This window comes from Lycium barbarum, chromosome 8 (assembly GCF_019175385.1).
Source record: "Lycium barbarum isolate Lr01 chromosome 8, ASM1917538v2, whole genome shotgun sequence".
NCBI lineage: Eukaryota > Viridiplantae > Streptophyta > Magnoliopsida > Solanales > Solanaceae > Lycium > Lycium barbarum.
Window position 1 is genome coordinate 1,416,234 of NC_083344.1, and position 25,591 is coordinate 1,441,824.

Here is a 25,591-nt window from a genome sequence, read left to right on the forward strand (position 1 = left end):
ATCGTCCAAAAAAGAAACACAAGCAACAAGCACCCAAAAAAAAAAAAAAAGGTAACCGATTTAAAAAAAAAAAAATTCTCGACAAAAAATTAAAAATGGAGGCATCAAAGAAGCTTGTTGCAGTGTTTCTTGTGTGCATGGTTATGCTGTCATCAACTGTGTATGTCTCCATGGCTCATGAAGAAAGTAATGCAGAAAATATTAAAGAAGCATTTAAAACCGTTGCAAATGAATACAAAGATTGCTACACTGACTGTCACAAAAAATGCTCAGATGAAGGATTTGGATACACTCATTGTGAGATGAAGTGTGACAGTGAATGCACCGCTATGTTAATCAAAGGTAAATATTTTTTGTCCTATCGGTATAATTTTAACACGTAATAGTACCTGACACTATAAAAAAAATGAAATTAGCTATGAATTTCGACACTAATTCGTCGCTAAATAGAACGATTTTTGATGTTTAGCTACGGAATTTATCGGTATTCTTGTTTTCTTAATTAGTAGTGTGACAGTGAATGCACCGCTATGTTGCCCAATGGTAAATATTTTTTGTACTATCAGTATAATTTTAACACGTAATAGTACCCGACAATACAAAAAAATTAAAATTAGTTATGAACTTCGTCGTTAATCCGTCGCTAAATAGAAGCGACGATTTTGATGTTTAGCTTTGGAACTTGTCCGTATTCTTGTTTTTTAATAGTGAATGATACAATGGATTTTAATACTATGTTTTATTGTAGTTTTTAAATGTGATAATTATAGCATGTTAGTTCAATTTTACTGAATTAAAATTATATACACAGAAAACTTAAAAGAACTTTTACACTGTGTGGTTTAGCGTATTGTAACATATTCATGTTTATCATTTACGTTATTAACTTATTATTATCAGAATTGTGCAATTACTAGAGCTACTTCACGCCATCAGTCCAAAATACTTGAACTCATTATTATCAGACTATTGATTAGGGTTTATTATAGAAATTAACATGTAATTAGTTACCATATAATTAACATGATTATAGAAAGTTCTCTTGTTTCCATTTTCTAATACTCATACGTTATTATCTTCTATTTTCGCAGAAAGAATCCAGAAAATGAAAAATGAGAAGCCTTGAAGATGGACCAAAGGATGCAAAACATTCTTTAGTATGGCAAATATAGGGAAAGAAGAATAAAACAGTGGTTTTTTTTATTTCTATTTTAATTCGTTCATTCATTTATTTACCACTGTACTTGCAATTTCAAGATTCAATAAAAATTGTGTCTTTCTCTAATTACTGTTGCTTTTCTCGAGTCAATCGCAGTTAAATTCATTTATTTTTTATTAGTTTTATTTTGTGTCTTATTAATCTTCTTGATTGTCTGGGAAATATTCCTTTTTTGTGGGTTTAATTCCTATTCGGTGTTCGGTATTAACTTTTGTCACTGGCGTAGCCACTTAAAGCGAATAAAGGCATAGTTTATGAGTTACCCTTATATAATAAAGTAGAGATCATTTTTTCTCTTAAATTTTGTGCATTCATAATTTAATATTATGGGTATAATTAGAAGCAATAGCCAACTTTCCCTTGAATTTCTAAAGTGATAACTATTTCGAAATATTTATTGTGCTAAAGTGACTGTTAATTTGGGATGAAAGCAGTATATACTACTCCCTCCGTTCCAAAACGATTGTCTTTCTTTTCTTTTGGTCTGTCCCAAAAAGATTGACTCTTTTCTATATTTAAAAATATTTAACTTTATGAGATGATTTACAGTCACACAAATATTCAAGATTTATTTTGGACCACATTTCAAAAATCTTTCGTTATTTCTTAAACTTTGTGTCAAGTCAAACTAAAACAATCTTTAGGAGCAATGAATTTCAACCTAATGAGGTAAAAAAATTCAAAATTTCGACCTCATGACCAGGTCGATAAGAGCTTGGTCAAAAATAAATTTTCTAGGCAAATTAAGAAAATAAAGTTTTCAACCTCATGAGGTCGATAACTGTATTTTTTTAATTTAAATATCATTTAATGTTCGACGTCATGTGGTCAAAATTGTGAATGAATAATAAAATAAAATAAATATTTGAATTATTTTGACCTCATGCGGTCGAAATTTAGAAATATTATTGTCAGATTTCAATCTCACGAGGTCGAAATTAAATATTCTGGGGAACCTCATGAGGTCGAAATTTACAGCAGCCCACCTGCCAAACAGTGGCGTACGCAGAAAGACTACTCAAATCATATAATTAAAAGAATTTAGGGTTTTAACTTTGCCATTTTATTTAAGTTGCGCTGTATCAGTTGCTTTTAGGAGGAAAAATGAGGCTGAGTGAGTTCGAACCCACAACCTCTGATACAAAATTGTAGTGCCTAAGCAACAAGAGAGCGCACAATACTATGTACAAGTAGTGTCCTATTGCTAATTTTACCCTTTTTTTATATACATATATCTAGTAAAATATATTAGATGAAGTCGTGTCACTTGACACCTCTCGGGCCAAGGTAAATCTGCCTCAGTTGCCAAACAAAACACCAATATCGAAAGCTCAACATCCAGCTCAGCTGCCATAATCCAACCAAAACAAACATAAACTATACAACCAATTGGTTCTACATTCTACAACCAATTCAATGACTTCAACAATGCAACATAAACTATATAAACTATGCACCAACCACTTCAACTATAAACTACATTCTACAACCAATTGGTTCAAAGTAGTTGTAATAATACATTATATTCAACTTCAAAGTACTTCTAATTCGAATTAAAACTCCATTCAAATACTTAAACATCATAAACTTAAACAATATATACATATCCAACAAAAGCTAGAAAAGTTAGAATTCAAAACTATACGAATCAAGAAGGTCGACGTTGTGTGTAGAGACGTGATCTGTATCCTCCCCACTAGACTCATCAACAAGAGCATGATCTACGTGAGTACGTGGCCTATGTCATCTACCTTGGGAAGGTTGGGGGGGCTGTGAACTACGAGCATCCCTGGGATACGGGAGAATAAAAAATGCCCCTGAATTAAGTAAGCTATTGATTTGGGCTTGCATACCCAACATGTTGAGCAACCTGCTGCTTCGTCGCTAGGTACTCCTTAGGATCCATAACCCCCTCATCACTAGAACTACCTATGCCTTGAAGGGCCGATGGGAAGTGACGAAAGGCTCGATTAGCATGCCATAAGCCATCCCAAACCTTGACGGGCCATCAACTTTCTCCATCCAGTGCTTCTCTACCAGATCTGGGGTTACTGGCGTGCCGGTAGGCTGAGTGGCACGAAACTCCTCTAAGTGTTGTTGAAATTCGTTCTAAAATTTGAATGATACAATGTCAGTAGCTAAATTTACATTTTTTATTATTGTTAATTAGTGACTTACCCAGGTTTGCTCAGCTCAAGACTCAACCCATCAGTCCGTACCATCAGTATTCTTCGTCTTCCTCGTGTGAGTGATCTTGAACACCTCATTTTGAGGTACTACTTGCCCCCCTCTGGAGCTCCTGCCACTACGACACACTGTACCTATAGCTACGAAATCTAAGCTATGAATTTAAACATCGTAGCTATTACCTAGTAATAGACACAAAAATTGAGTATCTTTAAGACAAATTGAGTCGATTCATAACGTAGATTAAGTAGCTTCTCCTACACTTGTTGTTTAGTTTATAGGTGTCTATCTGAACTTTAGATCTGCTTAAGACCTGAAATGCTTATAGTATTTCACTTACAAGATCTACTTTTTTTCTACAGTTTCTTGAATTTTCCTTGGGTTTTGTAAAGTTGGGTAGTCATTTCTAGATTCCTCATCTTATACTATATACTTTTCAAAAAGACTTATTGAGATTCCCTTCAATTGTTTCTTCTCGATGCCATAAAAACAAACCCCAGTTACTCATCATTTTTACCAAGAAAAAACACAACTAGGCTGCTACTTCTCCTTGCCGGTTGTGCTAATTAATTGTATTTGCAATTCAACAAGAAAACATGAATATATAATGAACATAGTGTTTTAACACTTAAATAATTACAGTAAGAGGGGTAACATAAATAATAATTTAAGTGTGAAACTAATAAAAACGAGATAGTTTAAGGGGAGTTTGATCCATTATGTCAATATATTAAAAATTTTAGCTTCAAAGATAGGGCTACATTTGGCAATCAATCTTCTGGCCATTCGAGTACAAACAAATTGCAAATAAATTATTTTCATGTTTATTGACAATAACAACCTTTGTTCCAGTATTATTAATGATTGCAGATTATTAATACATGAAGTGGGAAGTTCAACTTTAAGGCATATTTATAGGCAAGGAAATAGTCTTGATACCTTTGAAAGCCTAGTGCCGTACGATGTGTCCTAGCCATATCATATTTTGTAACACTTCCTAATTTTTAGTAAACTAAGTCTTCATTACCAATCAAAAAAAATAAAACACAGGCACAACCAGAAATTTCCTACAAAGTTGGATAACACCACTTTAATCTGAGGCATTTTAGTGTCCCAAAACACCTATAAATAGGTGATTCATTAGCATTAACCAAAAAATCATCCTAACAAAGAAACACAAATAAACAATAACATTTGAAAAAAAAAAACACAAAAAAAAAAGTATAACAAAAAAGATTAAAAATGGAGGCATCAAAGAAGCTTTTTGCATTGTTTCTCGTTTGCATTGTTGTGTTTTCATCATATGTGCATGCCTCTAAAGCTGATGAAGAAAGTAATACAGAAGAATTTAGAGAAGCATTTAAAAAAGGATTTGAAGAAGGATTTAATAAAGTCATGAATGAATACCTAGGTTGTTTGAACGAGTGTGAGAATGAATGCTCCAATGAAGGATTTGTACATGGTCATTGTGAGAAAAAGTGTAGCAGTGATTGCAAGACTAAGGTGCTTAAAGGTATATATATTTTTATTTTATTTTTTCAAACTGCTTTAAATTGTTTTTCTTTGAGTCAAGGGTCTATCGGAAACAGTCTATCTACCTTCTAAGGTAGGAGTAAGGTCTGCATACACTTTATAATTCCCAGACCCCACTTTGGGGATTACATGTATGTTGTCGTTGTTTTTGTTTTACCACATGATAGCACGTTAATTTTTTTTTTTTTTGAATCAAAGTAATATACCTGATAATACAAAGGATTCTTATAGTATATTTTACTGTAATTTAATATGTGATGTTAATTACAGAGTTATAATTTTACTGAATTTAAATCATATACACTGAGAACTTACAAAAAATTTACATGCACTGTATGTAGTTTAGCCTATTGTAACACATTAATGTTTTATCATACATGGTACTACCTTATAAATAATCATAATTGGGCAATTACGAGCTACTTCACCTCGTCAGTGCAAAATTAAATTACTTATATTATTATCAGATTGTTGACTAATTATATTTATCATAAAAATTTACATGTAAATAATTATCATATAATTGACCTGACTATATAGAAAGTTCTCTTGTTTTCATTTTCTAATTTATTATCTTCTATTTTCGCAGCTCAACCCGAGAACCTTAAAATTTTGAAGAATCCTTGAAGATGGACCAAAGGAGGCAAAACATTCCTTGGTATAGAAAATATAGGGAAAGAAGAATAAAGCAGTGGTTTCTCATTTTTATTTTAATTTATTCATTCATTATTTACCACTGTACTTGGAATTTTCTTTTATTTTTTGTCGATAAGATTATATTATATTAATTAACAATAAAAAAATAGGGAGCATTAAGTGTTACAAAAGAGGGAGAACTCATCTGTGACACTGCTTGTAATTGTCAAGATTCAATAAAATCGTTTGTTTGCTAGTTATTGTTGTTTCTCCCCAGTCAATAGCAGCTAAATTCATTTGTTTTTATTTTTTATTTTATGTCTGCTTAATTTTCTTGATCTATGTAAAGAACCATACTGCTTAATGAGATCCTGATCTTCACTGAATTTAATAATACCATAAACTTCATCGTGGTTCTCTATGTTGTCTCTCTTCATAGTCACTTTAAATATGATCCTTCTATCCAGAATATTATTCATTTCTAATGGATATGAAAATGCATCAGCAACGCAAGACTTGTAAAATTAAAGTAGTATCAGAAGTTGTAAATAACCAAAAATAAAAATGAAAAAAAAAAAACTTAAAGAGAATAACATACCTCAAGTAATCCCGCTCTTAATTCATTAGCAGTCTTTCTGATGAGTTTGTTGCATCGCGATCCCAAATTAACAAATAAACAGAGCCCCTATTATCCATCACTCTACCTTGTCGTCTATACTTGAAAGGCCGGTTTTATTAAAATTATTTATTCTATGTTTTAATAATCTCATTTATCGAAAATATATTGCTTTCGAACCAGGTCAACGCAGAATTTTTGTTGCTTTTACACTTTGGGCAGTTAAATTTACTGCCCATTTTATAAACATTCTTAGCGCATTTTATGAGCTATCAACCAACCGTTCTTAAGTTCTATATACACTATAGTGGCAACAATCCAGAAGTTCCCTTCCTATAGTAAAAAACACTGTTAAAAGTAGTTTTAAATGACATACTACTATTTAATCATGAAAATAGTAAAACAGTGTACTCACCTGAAGACACTCAACCAAGTTTCCGATTGTTTTAACTTGAGCCGTTCCAGAAGCCAACTCTTCCGCAGCAGAACAACAACGTTGAGAGGATATTTGTGAAATCCTCTCAGATTTCTCCCCACACACATTTCCCAATCTACATGTATCAAAATTTGTAAGAAAGCCTAATATAATAAAAAAATATTCCATAAATATTTTAAAACTTATAAATGGAATTTATAGTATGATAAACCTGGAACTAAATTCTGCAACTTGAGGCAAATCTGGATTAATCTAGAATTTTGAGGCATGCCAAGAATTACGTATAGGTTTATCTATATATTTAATCATATGTTAAATATACATAAAACAAAACTCCTATGTACATCAAAATTAGTTGAAAACCTTGAAATTTATAAGCTCGTATTAGCTGCATAACCACGATGACAGGCTTTTTGATAGATCTGTCCAAGTGTAGCACGATTTGCTCCACAAATTCCCCCCAAAAGTAGCTGAAATATTGTTATTCCTACATGAAAAAAATGTGCAAATTAATCATATGAAAGCAGGACAACATGAAATATATCACTAATCGAATTCATGATCGCGAACTTACTCGTGATCCTGGAGTTCAACATTCATAAAAGCACTGGACTTATCACCTTGTTTGTGTTCTTGTATAGGTCCGTAACTAACAATCTCTCCCATGACATCTATCTCAATGAAAAAGGCAGTCTGTTATAAAGTTGGTAAAACGTTCAAATTAATCAAAATGCAAGAAGAATAATTACTGAATAGTTTAGTCTCCTCAACGTTCACTTGATTTATCAAGTGCTCAATGGTCGAAAATTGAAGTCTTCCATACCAAAATGTGCATCAACCGTTTCCTCCACACTTGTTGTATGAGTAAACATTAGCTTAAGTTGGTGCTTGTTGGTCTAATTTTTTAGTTTATTCAGGCCAACAACGAAATTCTTCATATAATATAGTCCTAGTTCCTTTATCTCTATTTGGAACTAAACCTGTTAACTGGTTCAATCGGAACCGGACCGGTAACCGGTTATAAAATCGGCTAGTTTCAGGTCTAAAAACCGAAACCAGCTACCGGTTCCTATTTCCCGGTTCCAAACATTGAAACCAGAATCGGTCCAAAACATTAGAAAACCCTTTTTTGTTTTTGTTTTTTGTATAATATATATATATATATATATATATATATATATATATATATATATATATATATATATATATATATATGTGTGTGTGTGTGTGTGTGTGTGTGTGTGTGTGTGTGTGTGTGTGTGTGTATGTATATGTATAGTTATAAGTTATATATATATGTTTAAGTTATATGTATACTATTTATAGTTATAATATGTATACTACATGTAGTTATAACTTATATATATACACATATATATGTTTAAGTTCTATGTATACTATATATACTTATATATGTTTAAGTTATATGTATTAAGTTTTTTCTATGTTTATAAAATACGTATATTTATATTAAAGTATATTCTTAGTATATTTTAATTATTTTTCAAGTATATAACTTTCTAGTTTTTAATTTAAGTAGATGTATATTATAAGTATATTATTAGTATATTCTAGGTATATTTCTAACTTAATATAAGTAAAAATATGAACACAAGTAAATAGAAGAAAGCTTAATGAGCCATATATTTTATTCATTCATTGATAACATTTATTGGCAAGTTGTAATTTTTTTTTAACTTGCAAATAATACATGAGTTGCAAAAAATTAGTAGAATAATAAAATAAAAAAGTGTCAATCATTTGGCTAATATATGCTATATCATATTTGGTCATGGAGATATCTTCAAAGTCTTCCATTTGGTACAATTCACTTGCTATGAAATCTTCAATCTCTTCCTCTTCGCCTTTCACCGCTTTTGAGTTTTGGTTGCGTCGCTCCGATCTAATCCAATCGCGAATGCATACTAGTACTTGCAAGCTAAATCCGGAAATGAGTGTCTATGGTCTCCAATTTGTTGTCTTCCCTGGATAAATGCACTCTCTGAAGCCACAGTTGATATTTGAACTGTAAGCAGTGGCGGAGCCACACCCTTTGAAGGGTGTTCATATGAACACCCTTCGTCGGAAAAAATCATCGAATGCCTATGTTAAATATAGAATTTAGTGGATATATACTAGTAATAAACAACCTTAACATAAAAACAAAGAATAGCCTAGCGGTTAAGGGTGTGCAAACTATCGCTCACACATCCCCTGTCCTAAAATATGAACACCCTTCGTCGGAATCCTGGCTCCGCCCCTGACTGTAAGGATATCTCGAGGCATTCTTCAAAGTATCGGATGACTTGCCTTGTATCTCTTCCACTATGCTAAGACATCCAAATCATCTAGTTCCTTGATATCCACTTTGCTGCATCAAATAAAGGTGATATTCATCAAAGTTTGCATTATAAGAATGAGTTGGATGTGAATGTAAAACTTTTAAATACGACAAACTCCACAAGCCCTTTTTGCTACTTTGAGAAGTAGTAGGGCGTGGAGCAACGGGTGTAACATTTTCTTCCAAATTAGAATAATGACTAAAAACTTTTCTAAACTCGGCATCAATCGCGAGCTCGGCGTAAGTTAAAGATGGTTCAACTTCCTCTTCAACTTCTAAAAAAGTATAAATTTGATTAACCAATGCTCTAAAATAAGACATTTTTAAACAATGATTTAAAAGATAACCCAATATAAAAAAGTTGGGATTGGAAAAAAATACTTCTTAAATTTTGTTGTCATATTAAAAATAGCCGCTTGATAACCGGATTTATTTTTATACTCTTGTAAAACTCTAGCTATTTCCGCTACGTAGGCTAAACTTCCGATTACCATGGGATAGAATTGTCTAGGAAAATCAAGAGTTGCATTATAAATTTTTTATAAAAGTTCAACACATTCCTTAACATCCTTTCCAATCGGTAATATTTAACCAATCATCACTATTCGTATTAAAATGGTTATAAACTTGTTGTACGGGAATCCTATAATCATATGCTTATTGTAACATAATGTAAGTGTAGTTCCACCTAATGTCAACTTTTACTTGAATTTTTCTAGGTCTAAGGCCATTTTCTACACAAGAATTCTTAAAATCTCTCAGTTTTCCTATTAGCATTACAAAAAAGAAACGCAACCGCATTTCTTACTTTTGAATAGAATCTTCAAAACACTCAAGATCATCTTTAACAATCAAGTTTAAAATGTCACAACTACATCCACATGAAAAATATTTTTTAGCGAAGGGGTTAATTCTGTTGGAATTAAACCAAGATTACTAATCCAAAGTTACTTAGGATTGATATTTGGTATTTATTTCATTCATACTTAATTAGGTTTCAGGTTATTTAATTCACATCTAGTTAGGATTTATTTATCAAATCCATATTGGAATAGGTTTTTCTAGTCCTGGTCTATTTTGGTTTGTAGTATTATAAATAGGGATGATATGTCACAAATTTTAATTGTATTGAGATTCAAGAGTTTTGAGTTATTAAGTAAAGTCTCCTACCTTCTCTCTCTAATTTGATAAATTTCTTTTATATAGCCATTGTTGAATCTTCCGCTTGTGCTTATATTATTCCTTTGAGTATTTTTATTTCCTTCAAATTCTCTTTTAAAATACCAATCGCCTTTGTATTATTGTTGACACCCAATTTTGTCCCGCCTCTCTTCCAAAATACCTATTTATGCTCCTAACATTTTGTGAAAAATTAAAAATATATATATTATATTTTACTATGATTGTTAGCCTTTTATCAAAGCCGGGGTTTCATTATTATATTACAGTTACTAATTATTATTATTATTATTATTACAGTTCACAATTTTTATCATTTTAGCATTTTTACCAGCTTACGCACACACATCGCATTTATCTTTACATAATTAAACAATAGTATTTATTTTAGTGCGAATTGTCGGAATATTATTGCACGGCTAGTACAACGCCACTTTTATCCGAGCATTGAAGATTGCATATTTTGTATTGAGAAATATTTAACACAAGTTATTTAGACAGGTCTTTTATTTAAATTTAGAAGCCAAACTATTCTTTGCACTCGGTCCGTATTTTGACTTACCGGACCCCAAATCAAAGTCCGATTAACCCCTAATATTTTTTGGACTAGTCCATATCTCTTATCTCAATTTTTAGAATAATTCGTGTTTTAATTTATGAGCCTATTCTCTTAATACCCGGTCTAAAAAAAATTAACCCAGTCCATTTATGGACTGGGTCCGACCCATTTCGTCCAAAAGGGGGAAACCCTTAGGTTTCCTCTCATTTTCATCATCGCCTCTTCTCCGCCTCCCTTCCTTTATCCACCACCGTCTCCACCATCCTCGTCCATCACCGCCTCCAACCTCCGCACCACCACCTCCACTAATCCACTCCGTCGCCACCCCACCACTTCACCCGACTCCTCTGACACCCTCCACTACACCACGACACCCACACCACTGTCATCCCTACTCAATTTTGTTCCCCACGCCGCTCTCTCTTTCCTTCACAAAGAAACCCTAGATCTCCCCTATAAATATTGATTTCTATGATCGTTGAGAGGAGGGGATTTTTGATTGGTGAAACCCCCCAAGAACGGGAAGAATAGTTTTTTTTCGATTTAGGAAACCCCCCCAAAGAACAGGATCCTTTTTGATTCAGCAAATTACCAAATAGCCGATTTTTCGGTTCAAGAAACCCTTGCAAAGTATTTTTTTTTTACTGTCACAATATTACCTAGTATCGATTCGAAAAGAAAACGTTTTTTTTGGGGTTCATTTTTTTGTTGGCTGTCTCGAATCCGAGAGGATATCGATTTAGAATTTAGTGGCGTTCGAGGGTAAATCGAGACTTCGTACCCATTTCGCTGCACTCGAAGAAGGAATCTTGCATACGAGTCCAAGAGACTTGTCTCCCCTCCGCATTTGGAGTCGGGCTAAAAACCCAACAAGATTTCCTCTCTCTGTCCAGCCCCATCCGCAGCAGGAAAAAATGAATTCGGGGGCAAGCCCAATCGCAGCAACAGCCCACAACGATACATTGAAATTTCTGGGCTAAAAACTCAGCAACAATCTGATCATATCAGTTTGGAAATGGGCTGAGCCCATTTAAATTATCTCTTCCTCTATTTTTTTTGTGCATATTAATTTGTATTATTCAACTAACTCTTTGTTTTTTTATTTTTGTTTTATTAGTTTAGATAAATCTTAATTAATTAGTAGGTTTAGTTTTAGTTAAAGGGTAGTTAATTTGAGAAAGACTAATTAATCCCATAAGCTTCATTTTTTTCTTTTATGTCAAAACTATTTATAGCATCTAACATTTATTTTATTTATTAATTCGCAAATAGCGTAACTAGGTATTTTGAGTTAATGGAATTATATTTTATTCTTACTATCATATACATTTCAAAATGTCACTAATACACAGTATAAATTCAAGTATGTTTTATACATAACTCTTCGAGTTTGAATCAATCACGCATATTTTTAGCTAAGTATAGTTCATAAGAATTAATAAAAAATGAAAAAAGAAATTCACTTCCTTTTGAATCCTATTCATAAGTCTAGATTTTTTACATTGCTATATTCATATAATATAATTTATCTAAAGTTCAAAATTGCTAAATCTCTTCTCAAAAGCTAGTATTTATGGGCAAATCATTATATTTCCTACAAGTCTTATCTTAAACAGCATTTATTATATTTCATATAAGGTCTTAGCAACATTTTAATCTTTATTTAAATAGCATTTAAAATTCTCTTTTATGCAAACCATCTTTTATAAGTTTTATTTATAAACAACTTTTTATCTAAAGCCTTAGTAATATTTACAAGTTTTATTTAAAATGGCATTCAAGGTCCTCTTTTATACAAATTCTCACCTTCATTAATTAACCTAAGTTTGGCCGGATAACCGTAGTTAACGGATTCTAAAGGATGCCTAACACCTTCCCTTTAGGATAATATAGAGCCCTTACTTAGAATCACACTGGTTAGCAGACCATTAACGGAGGTTTAGTTTTAACTTTACCTTAGTTAATATTTAGGTGTCCTAATTCACCATTAAATTAATTAGGTGGCGACTCCTTAAAATAAAATAAACAGGAATCACCAATACGTCATACTCCTAAATCAACCCGGTTAAAATAGGGTGTGACAATTATTAGAAGCACTATCTAAAGCAATACAAAGTATTTTTCTATAAATGTTCAAAAATCTCATAATAGTAGACATTGAATCCGCTAAAATTTTTCTATCGTGACGGTCTTTCCCATCATCATATAAAAAAGTTTTAATTCTTTTTTACATCACTCAATTAGCATCAACCCAATGACATGTAATAGCAAAAAAAATCTAACTTGTTAAGACTAAGACCCAAATCGGCGGTAAGAGAAGCACAATAATTTAAAGAATTAAATACATGACGCAAATAAAATTTATATTTTTATACAAATCTATAACATCCGCTCTACAAGTACTTCTAGGAATACCCTCAAATAATGGATTATAACAATGTTGAATATAAGTAACAAACCCCAAACATGAAGGAATGGAAAATGGTAGGGCAGCAAAAGCTACCGTTTTAGCTATTTTTACACGCTCTTGTTTCTTGTAATAGCAAAATTTTTTACCGATCCGTGGGTTTATCATCATTTGAATACCCCCCACATTTGAACCCGTTTTCTCTCCACAAACATCCTCATGTTTAGCTTTCATATGACCCGTTAGTGTACCCGTTCCACCATCCTTACTAGTTTGTTGCCTAAAGGCAAATTCTTGTTTACATAAACTACATGTAGCTATTTGCCTTTCCTTATTCTTAGTCATAAATTTTCAAATTTTAGCGATTGGCTTACGAGTTCTTAACGGTTTGTCTTGTGTATGTGATCGTGCAAGACCTGTATGTCCTATGGGGTTTTCGGGGGCTTGTGTTTCATCATCATCATCATCATCAATTTCATTAAAAGTATCGGTACAATGTTGTTGCATTGCCTTATGATCTAAAAGTGGTTTATTTCCACCAACATCAATACCTAAATTAGGTGTTTCGTTCACAAAAGTTTCCTCATTAAATCCACCCCTAACAATATCACCACTACCTGTACCACGTCTAAATCTCTTCGCCATTATTAAATAGTGTTAATTTAAATCACAAGAAAAAAAATTGCAACAAATTAAATTTCTAGAATTAAATTGCGTAAATTAAATAGCGGAAAGTAAAGATAGAGTTGGAGCGAAGGTACCAAATTGCCAGACTAATTTCCAACAAAGTGAAAGCGGCTAGAATTGCAAATCCACTAAAGTTTTGGAGCTACTTTGGATTGTTGCAAAATCACCAATTCCACCAGCAATTTGTTTTTTTTTTATAATTGCAAAATTAATAATTGAAACTAGAACAAAACTTTATAATATTTAATTGAGAGAAATTTAAAGTGGCAATTGTTGCAAGGTAACTATAATTGAGAGAAATTGAGGAAATTGTAACAGAATAGCCAAATCGTAAACATACCCTCTCATCGTACAACAATATCTCTAGCGACAATACGTTACCGGCATTTTCAATTTCAGTAGTCCTCCAGAATCGGACTACGTGAACCTTTAAAGTCCACATCATCTTAGTACTCTGTATATAACTAATAAAGTCAATTTTGAGAGACATGCGTTTGATGTAAGTAATGGACAGTGTATTTGTTTTTCAATATTGAAATTGAACTATGTTACGGAGAGTCTTAGAAGATTGGTTTATATAAGAATTGAAGAGCATGGTTTAAGAAGTAGGACTCTTTTAGGATAGATTCAAATACAATTATATATATCAATCTGTGCAATTGAAGATAATTAGTTAGTTATATGCAGGTGTAGGACTCTTGCAGATTATATTTCCGTTGAAATTGTTGGGTTTAGAGTGTTTATCCCCTATTTAAATTGTGAAGTTCAAATAAATTCAGATTCATTTGTTTATCTTAAGTTTTGTTAGATATTATCAATTCCCAATAGGTTTAGATCACTTCTTCAAAATTCAAACTTACGGAAACATATCTTCTTATTAAAATTTGAATATTTATATTTCAATTATCAATTCACAATTTATATTACAATTCTTATTAATTTTGTCCTAATTCTCATTGGCTTTGTCTCTAAATTGCCAAGTGACTTGCTATTAGTTTGCTACTTGACTTAACCAGATTGCTTATACCTCTTCTATATTATATATATAGAAGATTTGCAAATTAAGAAGAAAACATGAGCATATAATGAACATAGTGTTTTAACACTTAAAAATTATAATAAGAGAGGTATCGTAAATAAGACACAGTTTAAATATGAAACTAATAAAAAACGAGATAGTGTAAGGGAAGTTTGATCCATTATGTCAATATATTCAAAATTTTAGCTTAAAAAATAGGGCTACATTTGGCAATCAATCTTCTAGCCATTCGAGTAAAAACAGATTGCAAATAAATTATTTATCGGATGTGCGAACAAAGTATCACATTGGTAGCTGAAAATAAAAAGAAACTACTTATACAATGTTGGATAATTTAATGATCAGATGCCTTTTGGAGAAAACCGTGCGGGCTAAACCTAAAACGGACAATATCACATCATGTTAAGAGTATCTGTGGACCGTTTTAGCACAATATTGTTTCATGTTTATTGACAATAACAACGTTCGTTCCAGTATTATTAATGACTAGTGAATTTGTCCGCGCTTCGCGCGATCATGGAAAACAATAATAAGAGTGTGTGTGTATACATGTATATATTATTTATGTAAATTGATGAAATCAGTAATATAAGTTATTCATGAAAGAATTCATACGAACCAGCTTTTATAAATTGACTATATTTGTATAGTTGGTATGTATTTTCTTAATCATTTAACTCTTTGGTTTCTTAAAATGTTGATGTTTGAAGTAAATTTGTATCATTTTTATATAAATAATAATGTGTTTATCTAATATATAATATTTAATATATGCATATCTTAGTCCGATGGCTCGATCGACTTTTATAAATGGACTATATTTGTATAGTTGATAGGTATTTCTTAATCAGTTAAACTCTATGGATGTTGATGTTTAAAGTAAATTTGTATCTTTTTCTATATAAATAATAATGTGCAATATATATTTAATATATGCATATTTAAGTCAAGGTTTTTAAATATTTTCCAATAGTTCCTCCTTACATAAAAAAAGAATGTAAAATAAATAAATACAAATAAATAAAGACAATTTTATATATACCACCCACCTAACCCACCTAGCCGTTTCTATATAAATCTCATAAGTACCATTGGATTCCATAAAAAGGTTTAGAATTCATATGTGATTACTCTTTTATAAGTGAAAGAACACACTTTTTATTCTTATAATTTACACCGATTTTAAATTAAATCACATAAGTACACAATTTCAATTTCTAAAGTAAATGAAAAAAAAGAAGAAATAAATAAACCTTTAAATAAAACATAAATAATTCTTCATCATGCATATAAAACAATTTAAATTACCTTATTCTTCCTCCCCTATATAGTTTATATTCATCAATTTTCAAGCTTTGTATATTTCTTACAGATTTTACAAACTTAAAATAACAAATATCATGTATTTCAATGTTTAAATTTCTTCCATTTAAAAAATCAATTATAAATTTTGAAACTTGCTGAAATGCAACATATTGCAAAGAAAAAACCAGCCATTCACTCACTCTCTCAACATTTGAAAGAGTTTTATTTTTTCGGAAACTTGCTGAAATGCAACATATTCCCCCTCTTTTTGTTGTCAAAATTCATGAGTGTACATTCAGTGCAAACTTCAACACGAGGCATGCACCTATACCTATCTAACCAGTAAGATTCCATGCATGAAATGAACTTTTTTTATCAGACTGTCAATAAAAAAGGTTAAATGTAATACAAAATTTGAGAAGCTTCTAGCAAAATATATTTCAGCGCTTTCAATTCCGAAAGAAGATGGCCAACATGAAAATTTAAGATAAAGTTTAGCCTAACAAAAGAGTACGCTGCATGAGTTTTTTTAATTCTATAAATGTCCAGGATGGTGGAAAGTTTCACTTGAATATAAACTTAACCACCCTATGCATTTTGTTGTTATTCGTTAGTAACAGCAATCACAAGTCATATAAAAGTTAAACTAAAGAGTATTATAGAGAACATACAAAAAATAAATTAAGAAGAAAATACTACAAACACATCATTCTAACAAATTTAACCATAAAAATATAAAAGAAAAATACCAAAGTAGATGCTCCAGATTCTACCACACTGTCATTATGTAATAGCAAGAAATAGTTACCATTTAGGATGGAGCAGAATTTGGATGAAAGAAACCATAGATTTGTGAAATATAAATCCAAGAAAGCAGATAATGGAGGAAAGTGGTAATTAAGAAAATTTAAGTAGTGCCTTTTGGGTTCAAAATTTAAAGCAAATAAAGAAGAGAAAAAGATAACTGCAAATAGTATTAAGTGCTACAACTACGTGGGTTCTGTTTAAGAAAATGGATATCATCCTTTATTTGGCTACTTGGGTTTTATTAGGCAAATTAAACGGATGAAACATTTTCTTTCTTTATTACTCCATTTTGTGTCAATTAAATTGAAGGAGAAAAATTTTAAAAATTCAAAAAAAGGAGAAAAATGATAAATAGGAATGAAGGTCATAGGAAGGTGCCACATCACCTTGTTTATGCCTAGCTTTATATTATATATAGATTGCAGATTATTAATACATGCAAGCGAGAAGTTCAACTTTAAGGCATATTTATAGGGAAGGAAACAGTCTTAATACCTTTGAAAGCCTAGTGCCGTACGATGTATCCTAGCCATATCATATTTTGTAACACTTCCTAATTTTTAGTAAACTAAGTCTTCATTACCAACCAAAAAAAATAAACACAGGCACAACTAGAAATTTCCTACAAAGTTGGATAACACCACTTTAATTTGAGGTACTTTAAGGTCCCAAAACACCTATAAATAGGTGATTCATTAGCATTAACCAAAAACTCATCCCCAAAAAGAAACACAAATAAACAATAACATTTGAAAAAAAAAACATAAAAAAAGTATAACAAAAAAGATTAAAAATGGAGGCATCAAAGAAGCTTTTTGCATTGTTTCTCGTTTGCATTGTTGTGTTTTCATCATATGTGCATGCCTCTAAATCTGATGAAGAAAGTAATACAGAAGAATTTAGAGAAGCATTTAAAAAAGGATTTGAAGAAGGATTTAATAAAGTCATGAATGAATACCTAGGTTGTTTGAATGAGTGTGAAAATGAATGCTCCAATGAAGGATTTGTACATGGTCATTGTGAGAAAAAGTGTAGCAGTGATTGCAAGACTAAGGTGCTTAAAGGTATATATATTTTTATTTTATTTTTTCAAACTATTTTAAATTGTTTTTCCCTGAGCCGAGGGTCTATCGGAAACAATCTCTCTACCTTCTAAGGTAGGAGTAAGGTCTGCGTACACTTTATAATTCGCAGACCCCACTTTGGGTATTACACGTATGTTGTTGCTGTTGTTTTACCACGAGATAGTACGTTAATTTTTTTTTGAATCAGAGTAATATACCTGATAATACGAAGGATTCTTTCAGTATATTTTACTATAATTTAACATCTGATGTTAATTACAGATTTACAATTTTACGGAATTTAAATTATATACACTGAGAACTTACAAAATTTTTACATGCACTATATGTAGTTTAGCCTATTGTAACACATTAATGTTTTATCATAAATGGCACTACCTTATAAATAATTATAATTATTCAATTACTAGCTACTTCACCTCGTCAGTGCAAAATTAAATTAATTATATTATTATCAGATTGTCGACAATTATATTTGTCATAAAACTTTACATGTAATTAATTGCCATATAATGGACCTAATTATATAGAAAGTTGTCTTATTTTCATTTTCTAATTTATTATATTTTATTTTCGCAGCTCAACCCGAGAACCTTAAAATTTTGAAGAATCCTTGAAGATGGACCAAAGGAGGCAAAACATTCCTTGGTATAGAAAATATAGGAAAAGAGGAATAAAGCAGTGGTTTCTCATTTTTATTTTTATTTATTCATTCATTATTTACCACTGTACTTGTAATTTTCTTTTATTTTTAGTCGATAAGATTATATTATATTAATTAACGATAAAAAAAATAGGGAGCATTAAGTGTTACAAAAGAGGGAGAACTGACACTGCTTGTAATTTTCAGGATTCAATAAAATCGTTTGTTTGCTAATTACTGTTGTTTCTCTCGAGTCAGTAGTAGCTAGATGCATTTGTTTTTATTTTTTATTTTTATATCTGTTTAATTTTCTTGGTATTTTGGGCAATATTTTTTTTTTGGTTTAATTTTTAAACACAGTTTGAATCAAAATTAATGAGTTTTGTGGAACACATAATTGTTACTGTAACTCTGTCCCTGATCTAACTTGGCTGGTGGATTAGTGAATGGTTTGCAAAACAAATCCAAAAAGTTGGAAGAAGTTACACTTTCATTAGTTTATTTGGATCTTAAACATAACAATGGACTGCAAACTTTTGTCGATATACAAGGGGAAGGTTCTTCAACAAGTTGGAAAACGATGTTGGTCGAGGAATTTCAAGAACTTTTTTTAATGTATACTAGGTAGTGTTGGCCCCTACTGGTGCTACAAAATTAGAATTAATATTTTTCTATAAACTTTGTTTTGATATTTTCTTTTTAATTAAACCTAACTTTGTTTTGATATAAAATGACAGAGATGAGAATTAAATGTCGGTTTTACACGATAGATTGAATGGGAAATGGAGGGAAAATAAGTGGAGGGAATGTGTTGTTTCTCTTGCTTTATAAAATGAGCATTGTCCTTCATTGATAGCGGAAATAAAAGTTCTCCTACTTAAAAGTAGAAGTACTCCTTGTTGTTGCTAAAGGTTAAGAAGAGGGTCTTCTCTCGCTCCGTCGTTGTTGCTCGGCTTTGATTTTGGATTTGGACAAATGATCTGATTGATTGATAATCTTTTTGGACCAATTTTCTTTAATTTTAATTATTTAATTAATTAATTAACTTATCCAATGCTTATAGTATTTCATTTATAACATCTATTTTTTTTCTACAGTTTCTTGAATTTCCCTTGGGCTTTGGAAAGATGAGTGGTCATTTCTAGATTCCTCACCTTATACTATATACTTTTCAAAAAGACTTATTCAGATTCCCTTGATTTGCTTCTTCTTGATGCCATAAAAACAAACCCCACTTCTCATCATTTTTACCAAGAAAAAACACACTATGCTGCCACTTCTCCTTGCCAGTTGTACTAATTAATTGTACTAGTATTCGGGATGCGCAAAAAATATTAAAAATATATTTATAACAAATATCTTGCTTGTTTAAGTACATTGAATCATATATTATTCTAACAAAATTCGATTGTCATTGTATCTTTTAATGCAATCTATTTAATAACAACATTTGTATGAAAGCTAGAATATCTTGTTAGCTCTTTAAATATATCGAATTTCTTTTAGGTAGAATATCTTGTTAGTTTCTTAAATAGATATAAAATTTCTTTTACTCCCTTAATAATATTTTTGTTTTAAGTTTGATTAAACTTATATCAGCATAGGGGAAAAATATTTCCCTCTAATTTTACTTTAAAGGTTAAACACCTTCCCCTAACTTTGAACAATCACATCCCCCACCCCCAACCCCCACCGCCACGCCCCATCTCAATTACACTTTTAAGTACCTTTTTATTCTCTATTATTGACCTTTTTCTTGTTTTAGTGTTTTAATATTATGATATTTTCTCCTTCCTTTCCTCCCCCCCCCCCCCCCCCCCAAAAAAAAAACAAAAAAAAACAAACACCTTTTGGCCCCACTTTTTTTCTCTCTTTTTTCTTAACTAATTGCCAGAACTTGTTTCAGTTGCATATGATAAGGAACAACTATAACTAATTTCCAAGCAACTTAATTAATAAGGAAAAAGATTATTTCCCTCGTTATGTAAATATTAAACTCTTTTAAAAAAACAAAATATGGTTATCCTCCCATATCTCTTAGCAATTAATATTGGAATCGTGTATCCAACGACATCTCACCTCTGCGATCCGTCTCTCATATCATTTTTCTTAAAATCCTAAATTCATCAATTATTAATTAGATGTATATAGATTTTTCTCTAAAACTAAATAGAGTATCCGAAAGTACTGAACACATCTTGTTTAAGTCTCCACTACATTCAAAGACTCATGCAATTTTATCCTTCGTTATCATTCTTTTGGCCTTATTGCTAGAAAGTTGTGCACTGAGATTATCATCGATTTCAACCACAGATGACCCATTCTACGATCTACTCCTATATGCAGGGGTATTTGTTAGAGAGCTCATGTCATTTTCAGCGATGGAATCCTACAAAATTAAGATATGAAGGTCAAGAAAAAATAAGTTTCTTTATGAGTTTTTCAAATAATCTTTAAAGGAATGTTAAAGTGAGTGTCCATATCAACATGAACTCATTATATACAGATGAGTCTTTTTTATGGTTGAAATACGGATCCTGTCAAACAACAATAGTGACATCATCAACAATCATAATTGATGATAAAAATATTTAATATAAACCAAGAAATTTATATGTTATGAGATATGCTAGTTTATGTTATGAGATATGCTAGTAAAACAACATATAGAGAATGCATCTTCGCTTAAAGAACCATACTTCTTAATGAGATCCTATCTTCACTGAATTTAATAACACCATAAACTTCATCGTGGTTTTCTATGTTGTCTCTCTTCATAGTCACTTTAAATATTACCCTTCTATCCAGAATATTATTCATTTCTAATGGATATGAAAATGCATCAGCAACGCCAGAATTGTAAAATAAAAGTAGTATCAGAAGTTGTAAATAACCAAAAAAAAAAAGAAAAAAAAACTTAAAGAGAATAACATACCTCAAGTAATCCCGCTCTTAATTCATTAGCAGTCTTTTTGATGAGTTTGTTGCATCGCGATCCCAAATTAACAAATAAACAGAGCCCATATTATCCATCACTCTAACTTGTCGTCTATACTTGAAAGGCCGGTTTTATTAAAATTATTTATTCTATGTTTTAATAATCTCATTTATCGAAAATATATTGCTTTCGAACCAGGTCAATGCAGAATTTTTGTTGCTTTTACACTTTGGGCAGTTAAATTTACTGCCCATTTTATAAATATTCTTAGCGCATTTTATGAGCTATCAACCAACCGTTCTTAAGTTCTATATACACTATAGTGGTAACAATCCAGAAGCTCCCTTCCTATATTAAAAAACACTGTTAAAAGTAATTTTATACGACATACTACTATTTAATCATGAAAATAGTAAAACAGTGTACTCACCTGAGGACACTCAACCAAGTTTCCGATTGTTTTAACTTGAGCCGTTCCAGAAGCCAACTCTTCCGCAGCAGAACAACAACGTTGAGAGGATATTTGTGAAATCCTCTCAGATTTCTCCCCACACACATTTCCCAATCTACATGTATCAAAATTTGTAAGAAAGTCTAATATAATAAAAAAAATATTCCATAAATATTTTAAAACTTATAAATGGAATTTATAGCATGATAAACCTGGAACTAAATTCTGCAACTTGAGGCAAATCTGGATTAATATAGAATTTCGAGGCTTGCCAAGAATTACGTACAGGTTTATCTATATATTTAATCATATGTTAAATATACATAAAACAGAACTCCTATGTACATCAGAATTAGTTGAAAACCTTGAAATTTATAAGCTCGTATTAGCTGCATAACCACGATGACATGCTTTTTGATAGATCTGTCCAAGTGTAGCACGATTTGCTCCACAAATTCCCCCCAAAAGTAGCTGAAATATTGTTATTCCTACATGAAAAAAATGTGCAAATTAATCATATGAAAGCAGGACAACATGAAATATATCACTAATCGAATTCATGATCGCGAACTTACTCGTGATCCTGGAGTTCAACATTCATAAAAGCACGGGACTTATCACCTTGCTTGTGTTCTTGTATAGGTCTGTAACTAACAATCTCTCCCATGACATCTATCTCAATGAAAAAAGCAGTCTGTGATAAAGTTGGTAAAAAGTTCAAATTAATCAAAATGCAAGAATAATAATTACCGAATAGTTTAGTCTCCTCAACGTTCACTTGATTTATCAAGTGCCCAATGGTCGAAAATTGAAGACTTCCATACCAAAATGTGCATCAACCGTTTCCTCCACACTTATTGTATGAGTAAACATTAGCTTAAGTTGGTGCTTGTTGGTCTTATATTTTAGTTTATTCAGGCCAACAACGAAATTCTTCATATAATATAGTCCTAGTTCCTTTATCTCTATTTGGAACTAAACCTGTTAACTGGTTCAATTGGAACCGGATCGGTAACCGGTTATAAAATTGGCTAGTTTCAGGTCTAAAACCGAAACCAGCTACCGGTTCCTGTTTCCCGATTCCAAACATTGAAACCAGAACCAGTCCAAAACATTAGAAAACCCTTTTTGTTTTTTGTATAATATATATATATATATATATATATATATATATATATATTGATATATTATAGTATTTATTAGTATATTGTAGGTATATTTATGTATGTTATATAAGTTTATAAGTAAAGTTTATATATTTACTAACTAATAGCAAATACATATATATATATATATATATATGTATGTATAGTTATAAGTTATATATATATGTTTAAGTTATATGCATACTATTTATAGTTATAACATGAATACTACATGTAGTTATAACTTTTATATATATATATATATATATATATATATATATATATATATATATATATATATATATATATATATATATATATATATATATGCGCTTAAGTTCTATGTATACTATATATACATATATATGTTTAAGTTATATGTATTAAGTTTTTTCTATGTTTATAAATTACGTATATTTATATTAAAGTATATTTTAGTTATTTTTCAAGTATATAACTTTCTAGTTTTTAATTTAAGTAGATGTATATTATAAGTATATTATTAGTATATTTTAGGTATATTTCTAACTTAATATAAGTAAAAATATGAACACAAGTAAATAGAAGAAAGCTTAATGATCCATATATTTTATTCATTCATGGACAACATTTCTAAGTAAGTTGTAATTTTTTTTAACTTGCAAATAATACATGAGTTGCAAAAAATTAGTAGAATAATAAAATCAAAAAGTGTCAATCATTTGGCTAATATCCGCCATATCATATTCGGTCATGGAGATATCTTCAAAGTCTTCCATTTGGTCCAATCCACTTGCTATCAAATCTTCAATCTCTTCCTCTTCGCCTTTCACCGCTTCCGAGTTTTGGTTGCGTCGCTCCGATCTAATCCAATCGCGAATGCACACTAGTACTTGCAAGCTAAATCTGGAAATGAGTGTCTATGGTCTCCAATTTGTTGTCTTCCTTGGATAAATGCACTCTCTGAAGCCACAGTTGATAGTTGAACTGTAAGGATATCTCGAGGCATTCTTCAAAGTATCGGATGACTTGTCTTGTATCTCTTCCACTATGCTAAGACATCCAAATCATCTAGTTCCTTGATATCCACTTTGCTGCATAAAATAAAGGTGATATTCATCAAAGTTTGCATTATAAGAACGAGTTGGATGTGAATGTAAAACTTTTAAATGCAACAAACCTCACAAGCCCTTTTTTCTACTTTGAGAAGTAGTAGTGCGTGGAGCAACGGGTGTAGCATTTTATTCCAAATTAGAATAATGACTAAAAACTTTTCTAAACTCGGCATCAATCGCGAGCTCGACGTAAGTTAAAGATGGTTCAACTTCCTCTTCAACTTCTAAAAAAGTATAAATTTGATTAACCAATGCTCTAACATAAGACATTTTTAAACAATGATTTAAAGATAACCCAATATAAATAAAGTTGGGATTGAAAAAAAAATACTTCTTAAATTTTGTTGTCATATTAAAAATAGCCGCTTGATAACCGGATTTATTTTTATACTCTTGTAAAACTCTAGCTATTTTCGCTACGTAAGCTAAACTTCCGGTTACCATGGGATAAAATTGTCTAGGAAAAGCAAGAGTTGCATTATAATTTTTTTTATAAAAGTTTAATACATTCCTTAACATCTTTCCAATCGGTAATATTTAACCAATCAGCACTATTCGTATTAAAATGGTTGTAAACTTGTTGTATGAGAATCCTATAATCATATGCTTATTGTAACATAATGTAAGTGTAGTTCCACCTAATGTCAACTTTTACTTGAATTTTTCTAGGTCTAAGGCCATTTTCTACACAAGAATTCTTAAAATCTTTCAGTTTTGCCTATTAGCATTATAAAAAATAAACGCAACCGCATTTCTTACTTTTGAATAGAATATTCAAAACACTCAAGACCATCTTTAACAATCAAGTTTAAAATGCCACAACTACATCCACATGAAAAATATTTTTTAGCGGAGGGTTTGATTCTGTTGGAATTAAACCAAGATTACTAATCCAAAGTTACTTAGGATTTATATTTGGTATTTATTTCATTCATACTTAATTAGGTTTCAGTTTATTTAATTCACATCTAGTTAGGATTTATTTATCAAATCCATATTGGAATAGGTTTTTCTAGTTCAGATCTATTTTGGTTTGTAGTATTATAAATAGGGATGATATGTCACACATTTTAAATGTAGTGAGATTCAAGAGTTTTGAGTTATTAAGTAAAGTCTCCTACCTTCTCTCTCTAATTTGATAAATTTCTTTTATATATCCATTGTTGAATCTTCCGCTTGTGCATATATTATTCCTTTGAGTATTTTTATTTCCTTCAAATTCTCTTTTTAAAATACCAATCGCCTTTGTATTATTAGAAGCACTATCTAAAGCAATACAAAGAA

The 25,591-nt window shown here is 30.9% G+C and overlaps 3 protein-coding genes across 3 annotated transcripts; all 3 read left to right on the plus strand.

Annotated features, from left to right (window-relative positions):
* Window positions 1-1,285, plus strand: LOC132604917 (uncharacterized). Its single transcript, XM_060318272.1, has 2 exons — window positions 1-342; window positions 1,092-1,285. Exons 1-2 carry the CDS (start codon window positions 96-98, stop codon window positions 1,124-1,126), a joined length of 282 nt encoding a protein of 93 aa, XP_060174255.1. The 5' UTR covers window positions 1-95; the 3' UTR covers window positions 1,127-1,285.
* Window positions 1,286-4,560: 3,275 nt separating this feature from the next.
* Window positions 4,561-5,831, plus strand: LOC132604918 (uncharacterized). Its single transcript, XM_060318273.1, has 2 exons — window positions 4,561-4,919; window positions 5,529-5,831. The coding sequence occupies exons 1-2, from the start codon at window positions 4,649-4,651 to the stop codon at window positions 5,564-5,566; spliced, it is 309 nt and encodes a 102-aa protein (XP_060174256.1). The 5' UTR covers window positions 4,561-4,648; the 3' UTR covers window positions 5,567-5,831.
* An 11,828-nt stretch (window positions 5,832-17,659) lies between these two features.
* On the plus strand, window positions 17,660-18,913 carry LOC132604919 (uncharacterized). Its single transcript, XM_060318275.1, has 2 exons — window positions 17,660-18,015; window positions 18,616-18,913. Exons 1-2 carry the CDS (start codon window positions 17,745-17,747, stop codon window positions 18,651-18,653), a joined length of 309 nt encoding a protein of 102 aa, XP_060174258.1. The 5' UTR covers window positions 17,660-17,744; the 3' UTR covers window positions 18,654-18,913.
* Window positions 18,914-25,591: the final 6,678 nt, after the last annotated feature.

What these genes read in the sequence shown, in the direction of transcription:
- LOC132604917 (XM_060318272.1), top strand. Translation starts at nt 96, where the DNA reads ATGGAGGCATCAAAGAAGCTTGTTGCAGTGTTTCTTGTGTGCATGGTT. An exon ending in CACCGCTATGTTAATCAAAG is followed by an intron (nt 343 to 1,091) that starts GTAAATATTTTT and finishes CTATTTTCGCAG; the next exon opens with AAAGAATCCAGAAAATGAAA.
- LOC132604918 (XM_060318273.1), top strand. Translation starts at nt 4,649, where the DNA reads ATGGAGGCATCAAAGAAGCTTTTTGCATTGTTTCTCGTTTGCATTGTT. An exon ending in CAAGACTAAGGTGCTTAAAG is followed by an intron (nt 4,920 to 5,528) that starts GTATATATATTT and finishes CTATTTTCGCAG; the next exon opens with CTCAACCCGAGAACCTTAAA.
- LOC132604919 (XM_060318275.1), top strand. Translation starts at nt 17,745, where the DNA reads ATGGAGGCATCAAAGAAGCTTTTTGCATTGTTTCTCGTTTGCATTGTT. An exon ending in CAAGACTAAGGTGCTTAAAG is followed by an intron (nt 18,016 to 18,615) that starts GTATATATATTT and finishes TTATTTTCGCAG; the next exon opens with CTCAACCCGAGAACCTTAAA.